The following is an 11,017-nucleotide window of genomic DNA, read 5'->3' as shown; positions in this document are numbered from 1 at the left end:
AGTTGCTGATTAATTAATTTAAACTAATCAGCACAAAAGGGGGGGCAGCAGGGGGGGCAGCAGTCAGTTGCACAGGCAGCACAACCTTTGGTGCAACTGACAGGTGTATATATATATAAAAAAAAACTCTGCACCCCCAAAAAGTTGCTGATCACCTCAGATATAGTGATCAGCACAAAAGGGGGTGCAGCAGACACAAAATATAGCACTCTCTATCACTCTCTGTCACTATCTCTGACTATCTCTGACTATCACTATCTGTGACTCTATGACACTGCAGCAGCAGCACACAGGAAGTCACAAGATCCAGGAAGCATCCAGCTGCTGGCAGCACGCTACCAGCGGTGATCAGGTAAGTATAAGGCAAGGTTCAGGTATGTATAGCAGGACAGAGTGGCCGGTGACCGCTCTGCACGCAATTCCAGACCGGAATGGCGTCTGCAGCGCAGTCACCGTTAGTTTAAATGGCGCGCCTTGGCTGTGATTGGCTCGTCGGTCCGACGAGCCAATCACAGCCTTGGGGGCAGGTGAGGTGTCGTCGTCACCGATGACCCCCTCATGCCCCCTGACGCCCGGCGGTGATTGACACCTGTGTTACCGAGCGTCTGATTCGCCGGTAACACAGGAAAACGCTGTGAATGGCTGTTCACACTGAACAGCCAATCACAGCGATCGCCGACGGGGGGGCGGCATCGCAGCCCCCCCTGGGCATGCAGGGACATGTCTGCTGTCAGGGACAGCAGACATGTTTAAACTGTCACCGCGTCTATAGACGCGGGGACAGTTTAAAGTCATGACGTATATATACGTCATGTGTCGGGAAGTACATCCCGGCCATGACGTATATATACGTCAAATGTCGGGAAGGGGTTAATGGCCAGTTTTATAAAAAAAAAAAATGTCATTGTCCCCTTGATAACTGCGACTCTTAATACTTTTAAAACTTGATCCTGATTTGTAAAAAATATTGGCATGTTAATGTTTACAATGTTGGGTACGATTAATAAATATTATGAAAATATAAATGTTGATAGTTTGTTGTACAGGTTGAGTATCCCTTATCTGAAATGCTCGGGGATTTTTTCGGATTTAGGAATTTTTTTCCCCCCATACTTATCTGGTCCCCTGGTGGTGCCCCAATGGTCGCTCAACATCCATTTTTTGTGGCCTTCAGGATCCTCTTCATTGGCATCTCCGGTCCCAGGGGTGCATTGCACGAACGCGCCAGTTACGTCACCAGAACGTTTGCGCAACCCTGGGACCGGAGGTGCCGCTGAAAAGGATCCTGGAGGCCGCCGTACCATGGGTGGACGAGGTAAGTATGAAAAAAAAGATGGGGGGGGGTGGTGTGTTGGGGGGCTAACCCCCCCCCCCCCCGCAAAAAAAAAAAAATATTCTGAAAAAAAAAAAAAACACGTTCTTCTGAAAATATTTCAGTTTTTGGAATACATGGATAAGGAAGACCCGACCTGTAATAGGTTACATGTGCTCAAGCATAACTATCATTAAAACGTGGACTATAATGGCAGAGTTCAGGAAATACGCTACTTAAAGTGTGTGACATTAGTCTTTTCCTGCCTAGTTTGTTTTCAAAATAGCATCAGCACTGAGGCCAGGTTATTCTAATACTTAAGGCCCCCATACATTAGGCCGACTTGTCCTAGGGACAAGTCGGACCCAATTTACCTGCGAGCCGCCCGGCAGCGCCCCGGGAGGCTCACATACAATTTGGCACTTGATGTGCCATTTTTTACATGGGATAAATCGCATGCGATTTATCCCATGTAAAAAAAAACCAGGGAGCTGTAGGGCGGTGAGGAGTAGTGGGGGCGGGCAGCGGCAGTAGTGGGGGCGGGCAGCGGTGGTGGGGGCGGGCGCGGTGAGCGCTGCTGACCTGGCCGGGCAGTGTACTTACACATAGCAGCAGCGGGGACGGGCAGCGCAGTGGCGGCTATTATATTTTTAAAATACTTGTCAAATGACCGGCCGCTCTCTGATTGGCTGAGAGCTCTCCGGCCAATCAGAGAGCGGCCGGTCATTTGACAAGTATTTTAAAAATATAATAGCCGCCACTGCGCTGCCCGTCCCCGCTGCTGCTATGTGTAAGTACACTGCCCGGCCAGGTCAGCAGCACTCACCGCACCCGCCGCCCGCCCCAACCACCGCCCGGCCAGGTCAGTCGCAGCACTCGCCGGTGTTCAGGGACCCGCTGCCCCGGTGTCTGCATGCATATGCCTGTCAGGTGGCAGGCATATGCATACAGGGAGGTCGAACGTGATCGTATGTACAGACCGTCCGACCTCCCTGATCCGGTCCGATGCGCACAGGGCCGCGCATCGGATCGGATATCACACACCTACGATTTTGGGCCGATTTCACCCGATTATCGGCACAAAGTGCCGAAATCGGATGAAATCGTCCCAAAATCGCATAGTATGGGGGCCTTTAGAAACAACTGTTGGAAAATAAACAGGAGCACCACAACCAGATTATCACCACACAAGGCCTACAGGCATGCATGACATCACCCGTGTACAGTACCACAATATGATAGATGTTACTGAAAAAACGTATATCTGCAATCTGTCTGTAATGATGACACCATTGCCTGTACTACTTCCAAGATGTTTAAAGCTCAAGTTCTGCCTCCATTTACCCTGCAAAGTGTTCTCATTACAAGGAGCCGGAGGGATATCTGTTGCGGCCTGTGTTTACGCTTATCTCTGCAATTGTGTAGTTATAGTACCCAAACGACAGCGCACACAACGGCCCTCAGCCGCCTGAGCGTGGAGCTGCAGCAAGTCGGGAGTACCAAGATGGCGGTCACCTGCGCCGTGATGTAACATGACCTCGCGGAGGACGTGCTGACGATAGGCTTGGCGTGCGCCATGACGTCACATCAGTCGCTTCGTTGTGTATCGGGAGGGGCCTAGTGTGTGAGCCTTGGAGGTTGTAGTGAGACGGAAACGTAGGGGGAAGCTGGGGCGGGCGGCGAAGTGGTTACAGGAGAGTGCGGTGCCGAGCGGCCTGTAGGCTGACGGGATGGTGGAGAAGGCCGGCTGCGGGAGAGAGTCGATGGTGAGGGCAGAGAAGGGCCTCTAGTACACGCCGGGCACCCAGGGCGGACGGTGGGAAGAGGGTCAGCAACCATCAGCACACCGCACCCTGGGGACCCCACACCCGCACCCCTTATACTGGGTACATACCGCCGGCACCTCCCCAACACTGCGGCTGCCCCGCCGCCACGTATGTGGTGTAGATATAGGTGTGGGAGCGCTGGTTGGCGAGACCCCCGGGGTGTCCGGTGGTGCGGGGCAACCGCTGCATGGCTACATGGGCGGATGTCATTATACATGTACAGGATAGGTCGCATGTGCCAACATCATCAGCCCCTAGTGATCCTAGTGCGCTCCAGCGCCCTTTAGCCTCTGTACGGCATGTAATGTGCTTTTGATAAAGTAGGGACGATCTGTCGCTTATACATTTTCTTAAATGTTTTGGGCCCCCATCTACCACACTCAAAGTACTATTTAAATACCATCAGCCGACAGCCCCAAATCTGCAGTATAGTAAATACTCCCACCACTTCTCATATCTAGTGATTATAGCCATGCTGTTTTTTTTCTAAATGCTCACTAGTCTTATCTTGTGTAAGCTATATGCATATTTATTTATAAGATAACTGGTCCTCTCATCTGGTTTCGCATTAACTGAGAAATTGCATTGGTATCGGAAATAGAATTTTCTTAGAGCAACTGACCATACATAACGTTTACATGACTCTTGGGTTTGATATATATATATATATATATATATATGTGTGTGTGTGTATTTATCAACTACCTTGTGATGTGAAACTTATTTGCATATTAATTTGTAATGCTAATTAGTTGCAAAGTAATATCTATTAGCATGTATAATGTCATCTTAATCACAAGGTACTGTACCTACTTGTGGAGATCAGATAATAGTTTATATGGCAGATGAGATAATGCTAAAGGATTGTGTTTCAAAGGAAAGGTACATTAGATGTGACAGTATACTTGGGGCTTTGAATGGGTTTGTATCCACAGTTTAGTTGATTGTTTCCTCACTCAAACCCTTTTGATTTTGCTTCCAGTTTATGTATTTCAAAAAACATATTTTCTTGCTATTTTCCCTTTTTTCTTAAATGTATTTGGTTTTGTGTATAATTGAAGCTTTAAATGTTATTCAGGTGCTGTGGATATTAGGAGTTTAACATTTAGGTATTGTTTGCTTTTGCACACACCACACAGAGCCAATATACCACATGCATTGTACTATTCATAAGGATTTGTCATCCTGAGTCTGCTTCTGGCAAGTGTGTATTCTTGCATCCTGTTGTTAACCAAACAACTAGTTGTGACAAATGAAACATGGTGCTGCTTAATCTAAACTCCTACATATGTAACAGATACTTTGAATTTCTGCTTTTTGTTTCTATATATATATATATATATATATATATATATATATATATATATATATATATATATATATATATATATATATATATATATATATATATATATATATATATATATATATAATTTGCAACTAGCCATATACACTTTCTTAGAAATTAGCCAACAATGCCTGTGATTTTTATCTTTATGCTTTCTTTTTAGCCCTCCTTGATTCAGAGTGGATTAAATACCACCCTTTCGGGCAGTTCTCAGATGCACACCAAGCAAGGCATGAAATTGGAAGCTGTGATGGAGCAACTCCAAAAGCAACAGCAGCAAGCTGCTCGCAGCATGGAGGAACGTGAAAGACAGATTAGGGAAACACAACGGCTCTATGCCCAACAGCTGGCATCACAGCATGGATTGAAATCCATGCCTGGTCCTGCTATTATGTCATCTGCAAAAGCCCGCCCGCCCATGGCACCTCCGCGGAGTGCTAGTGATCCTGATGAAGAAGAAATGGAGGATGACGAAAGTGATGAAGGAGATTCATTTGGAGATGAGGGGGATGATGGGGAAGGCCAAGCATCCATGCTGGCACAGAAGTATCTTCAGGTGCAGAGGGAGCAGCAGGGAATAGTCCCTCCCAATTTGCAAGGGAACCCCAGTCAGCGACACCCAACTGTGAAAGAGGAGCCTAAAGATGAAAACTTTAACCCTTCACCCTCTAAACATCCCAAGCAAAGTTTGGAAGACCACATTAAACCGGTAAGATCACATTTACAGTTTGAAGGGGCAATTCTGTTAGCGCCAATGGATAAGAGGTGGCGGCATTCTGGCACATTCTTTACCACCACAGGGCCACCATCATCACTCATTGTTCCTCTCAACACATAGAAGTGTGCAGGAGGGACTTTCATTTTCAGAGAACCCTGACCAGTGATCTGTAGCTGCATATTGCTTCTAGTTGGTGACACAGAGATTTTCTAAAAGTGAACAAGTAAAAAAAAAAAGTATAAATAATATTTTAGTATGTATTTTAAAGTTTTCTTTTTCTGTATACAGCTAGGAATGTATATTTGTTTTTTTAGTTAACCTCTGGCAGTACCATTTAAGGCTTTGTCTGTCAGTGTTTTCCTTTCTACACATGGTAAACATATTCCCTTCGGTATAAATCTAGAAGTTTTTCCCATGGGACCTAAATTGCTGTACAATTTAGCAGCCTCTATGCACATAGAAGACAGCTGCAGCTAAGGAAGGTGTGAAAGCAAAAGAGAGCAGGTTAGGAGAGTGTAAAACTTCACCTCATCACAGATGGTGATATGTTTTAAAACTCTGATTTCCAAATGTCGACTGAAGAGGTTACACACTTGTTTATAGCCATCGTACTTAAGGTATTTTCCTTTCCAGTATGTTGTTCACCCAAATCATCCCATTGAAAAGGAGAGTTTAAAAGTGAGGTTCACAAATACATTTAGGATGGATATATATACACATATATTTGAGCTAAATATTCTTGATTGATCATCTACAAGTTCACGAGTAAGTAAAACATGAGTCCTCTTGCTCAAATTAAACAAGTTAAATGTACACCTATTAGAAGACCTATGTGGGGCTATCCAATTACCTGCAATAAAACATTGGGAGCTGGAAACTCACTTTTTTACCCCAATGTTTATTTATTTTTTTAAATATATAGGGCTATCCAATTAGATCGCCTGTAAAAAAAAAAAAAATTTCACATGAAAACAAACACATTCAGCGAAAACCTGTCTGTTTTGGCTGGCCACAGCCTGTGAGAACACGGGCTGCTTTCGGGGATTTGGTTTTGCTAATTGGATAGCCTCCTGGCAAAACAATTACCCTGATTGGGTAACCCCCATAATGTGTGTTAAAATTTGAATGATTTGTTTTCAGTCCAGTAGTTAAGCCAAAAATATATAAACGTTCACTTTTAGTTCACATTAATTCTGGTCACAAGACCGTGAGTTGCAACCTGGATCATGGGCCTAGGAAAACAAATGTAAGATGACCTTGTCATTTGCGGTTTCCTTACAACACCGTAAGATGGGCAGTTGTTGGTTGACATCTAGGATATTTGCAGCTAGGCTTCTTGAAGAAACCAAATGTTGAAAAGTTATTAAGTTTTACATCTCCAATAAAATCAATATCATAAAGCCTAATATCCAGATTAATGCAGGGTTGGTTTAATTAACCGTTTAGGTCAGTACATTAAGTATTGCTTTGCAATTGTCTATAATACCCCTTTTAGACCAAAACGCCGGGTGCGACCGGCTTTTTGGACCCTGGTTGAAGCCGGGTGCGACCCGGCGTTTAGGGGCATTTACACCGGACGGGCTTAAACGCCCGCACCCCCCTCCCGCTCCTTCCCGGCGCTTGAAGATGACAGCGCGATGTCATCTTCAAGCGCCGATCGACGCCGCCATACCCGGAACGCTGCTGGGGGCAGCCCAGCACTAAGGTAAGCTGCTAGGCTGCCCCCAGTCCCCGCGCGCACCCCCCGCCATTGGACAGGAGGTGAATGGATGCCGCATACAGGCATCCGTTCACCTCCCTTCCCCGCCGCCGCTGCTGTCTGCAGAGTATAGCAGACAGCAGCGCCGGCTGTCAGTGTCAGACGCTGCGGTCCGCAGGTTGGACGTTCCCCATTCATGTAAATGGGAGCCGGGTCATCCGACCCGGCGTTCTTATTTACACCGCCCTCTACCCAGGTCCTAGCCGTGTTCTACCCAGGTCAGGACCTGGGTAGAAGTCCCCTGTAAAGGGACACGGCGTTAGGGATTTACACCGCCGAAGATCCGGGTCTGACCCACCGCTGACCCGGATTTTTCGGCGGTGTAAAAGGGGTATTACTCTTATTTTATGTTTGATAAGAGATTGCTGCCCCTTACACTAATCAATTCAATCTGCTTTCTAAAAATGTACTTATAGGGAGGGAAATTCATTGATAAAATGTAGATGAGCAAACAATTGACAGCTTTTTTTTTTTTTTTTTTTTGGTAAAGGAGGTTCTAAAACTTACCAGGTTGAAATCTGTGGTCATGTTACTAAACTCCAGCTACTGTGTCCTACATTCAACTGACAAATGTTTGCCACATACCAAAGTAGTATGTGTGATGCAATCATCACTCACTGAGAAACTATAAATGGTAGAGTTAGAAATTAAAGCTTAAAATGTATATCTGTTGTATATTGATGTGATTATTTATGTAGCGCATTACTTAGTAATTTGTGTAATTGCCTACCCCCAGAGGAGTTTAAAATAAAAAATAAAAATATCTATCTATCACTAGTGTTCATTGTAGCACCCTTCAAGTTTTATAATCTGCGCAGTTCCTCTTTACAACCTAAGGTGTCACTGTCTGCTGTGGTGCTTCTATTAGTCTGATCTGTATTGAGATACAGGGCACAATGTGACACCACAGCAGACAGCGACACCCCAGGTAGAAACGAGGAACTGCATGGGTTTTGAAAGGTGCAGAGTTCTAGAATAAACACTATATTACCTACCTCATGACACAAATGCACTCTAGGTTTTTTTTTAATGCTTGAGGGTAGGTGTAATCTATTACATTACATAATGGTCTGGGCAAATTCTAAATTTGCCTACTTTAATGTATTTGAATTGTAGGAGTAACCCAAGCAAACACAGGGCCTTATTCTGGTTTACTCCTTCTGGCAAATTCCTTCTTAGATGGACAAAACCATGTGCACTGCAGGTGGGGTAGATGTTACTTGTGCAGAGAGAATTAGATTTTGCCATTGTCGTGTCTACGACTTTATGCTACTTTTAGTATAAACATGTTCCCTAATGTATGAGCAGGTAAGTATTGAAGTGCAACTCTGAATGATCCCACCACCCGTGCCTCAGTGGAAAGAAAATAGGTGTACCGTAGGCGCTGGTGGTGGGATCAATCAGAGTTGTATTCTGATACTTACCTGCTCATCTACTATTTGATCGGTGTAGGGATGCCGATTTTTGGATTGGACTTTCCATAAGCTTCCCTTAACATAATGCGCAGGACTTACTATGTCCTAAGACATTCACCTGTTTTGATCAACGTAGAATTAACCTCATAAGCTCCACTCTTAGGTCCCTATTTTGGATGAAACACACTGTTCTAGTAACCACTTTGTCAAAATGTTGACATTATACTGAACTGCAATTGAAAAGCCAAGTGGGTGAAGTTATGTCAGGTTTAACTGTAAATAAAATATGTTTACTAAAGAAAGATACCTTTTTAGAATAGTAAGCAGTGAATATAGCACTTTTATCTTCAATATATCCATATTTAGACTACCCACATTAAAAGTAACATTGTAACTGATCCCTAGGTCAGAGGCTTTAAAACCTGATTGTAAAGCCAGCCTAAAGGTCCAGGTTTTACATATATACATGCTTGGTCACTGGTGATTAAATGAGCACCTCAGTTCGTTTGATGTAAACATCTGTAATGAGCCATACTCTGTGTGTGTGTGTGTGTGTGTGTGTGTGTGTGTGTGTGTGTGTGTGTGTGTGTGTGTGTGTGTGTGTGTGTGTGTGTGTGTGTGTGTGTGTGTGTGTGTGTGTGTGTGTGTGTGTGCGCGCACACACACACAGTTGTCGAAGTGGGGGTTTGGAAAAGCTAAGAATGTTGAAATGGGTGTGTGGTCACACAAAGCTAGAGGAGTGGCTTCATCACAATAGGGGTGTGGCCATGAATGCCACACACTGTAATGCCCTTTACACATGATGCCACACACCGTAATGCCCATTACACATGATGCCACACACTATAATACCATTTACACATTATACCACACAACGGAATGCCCATTACACATGACGCAACACACCATAAGGCCCGTTACACATGACGCGACACACTATAATACCATTTACACATGATGCCGCACACCTTAATGCCCATTATACGTTATGGCACACACCGTGATGCCCATTACATAATATGCCAAGTAAGTGCCACTTACCCACATGCTCATTGCTAGGAGTTTATTTCACGATGCCAGGGACTTCATGGTTGATGTCAGGGGCTTCATACCCGATGCCAAGAGGGTTCCATTCTTGTTACCACTGGGAATTACATGCTGGTTGCCAAGAGGGTTTATTCTCACGGTGACAGCCGCCACAATGGAAGGGCCACGGCTGCCTGTCCACCTGGCAGACTGTAGCTGGTGGCACCCGGCGATAGCGATAGGGTGGGATCCAATGATTTTTTTTTTTCTTCCCCTACCTGCATCAGAGATGGAGGAGATTCCACAGCCATTCACTGCAGTACACAGGAGACTGGCACCCGGCGATAGCGAAAGGTGGGGAGATGAGAGGCTGGGCCGGGGGTCAGGGTGCATTTTGCCCCCCACTGTCATTTATTTATATAAGCTCCGTCGCGGCCGTCTACCCACCGAGAAAATGGCAGTGAGGTGACAGTCAGAGGACAGCCGGTAGAGCGTGCAGAGTGGTGAACTAGCCGTGCCCAGCAGTCTTCAGAGCGGGTTGCGACTATTTGAAATATAGTGCAGGAAGAATGTCAGCCAATCAGTGCTTTCGCACCACCATCTCTTTATATGGGCTGCTGGATTGTAGTCCTGCATCGCCCCCCACTCCTCCTGCAGACTACAAGTCCCAGCATTCACAGCGGCGCAGCCCCTTGCTCTAACTGATGCAGGAAACTTTTACCCTGTGCTGGTGGCTGGCCAGCCCACATCACCAGTTCTAGCTCTCTGATTGCTCTGCTGAGGCTTCATGAAGTCTGCATTTTGGAAGAGGGGTCCTGCTGGTGCTGGCCTGGGGGTGCAGCTAGGGATGGCCATCGTTGCCTTTGCCATCGATGGCAAAAGTGCAACTGGCCATCAATAGCGTATAACTATTCAATAAATGACCATCAATGTTTTTGCATCGATGGTCATCCATTTTTACTGATTGAGTGGCCTGTAAGCTAATCAAAATGCGGGGGCGGGGCTTCGCAGTGTCTGGAGCGGGGCTATGCTCCATGTCCCGGTACTTTAGGCAAAAACAAAACTATTCGTTTGTGGGAAGCATCTGGTTCTCCCTCATCGATGGCATAACTATTGGACATCGGCCATAAACCATCAATGATTTCTAATCATCGATGGTCGATGGCCATCCCTCGGTGCAGCCTGGGTTGTGGTGTTTGGTGGCCTGTAGGGTCTACAGTGATAAAAAGCTGAGTGTTTCACGTAGCGAGATAGGTCCTTCAATTCAGGGCAATGACAGCAACAGGTGGTGGTATACATGTATATTACATACATTTATCAACATATCCTAATACACCCTATATATCTCATATATAATTGCCCAGATGTGTCACTCAGTAAGTGTGTGTCCAACCCCGGTGACACACCCACCGCCATCCATCCCCAACCCAACTACAGCACACACCCGCAACTCCCAACCCACATGCGGCCACGCACCTAACTATACCGCCCACATGGTACAACCCAGCCCACAGTATCCCCAAACCCACCTCTCCCCCACCCACACAACTCCAAAGCATCTACCCCCACCCATAGCACCCTTGCAGCCGACCCTCTCCCACGCAATAAATGCT

General features: G+C 45.8%; 1 protein-coding gene across 1 annotated transcript in view; it reads left to right on the top strand.

The window, feature by feature from the left end:
- The first annotated feature begins 2,866 nt into the window (after nt 1-2,866).
- LOC146074943 (AT-rich interactive domain-containing protein 3B-like) overlaps nt 2,867-11,017 on the top strand; it is a 67,688-nt gene continuing 59,537 nt past the window's right edge. The window contains exons 1-2 of the mRNA XM_083183682.1: nt 2,867-3,078; nt 4,650-5,195. Coding sequence (XP_083039808.1) covers nt 3,043-3,078; nt 4,650-5,195 — 582 coding nt within the window. The 5' untranslated portion in view covers nt 2,867-3,042. The remainder of the gene's footprint in view (nt 3,079-4,649; nt 5,196-11,017) is intronic.

This window comes from Crinia signifera, chromosome 4 (genome assembly GCF_055691185.1).
Source record: "Crinia signifera chromosome 4, ASM5569118v1, whole genome shotgun sequence".
Classification (NCBI taxonomy): domain Eukaryota; kingdom Metazoa; phylum Chordata; class Amphibia; order Anura; family Myobatrachidae; genus Crinia; species Crinia signifera.
The sequence above is the reverse complement of the archived record's forward strand: the minus strand, read 5'-3'. Positions and strand labels throughout refer to the sequence as shown.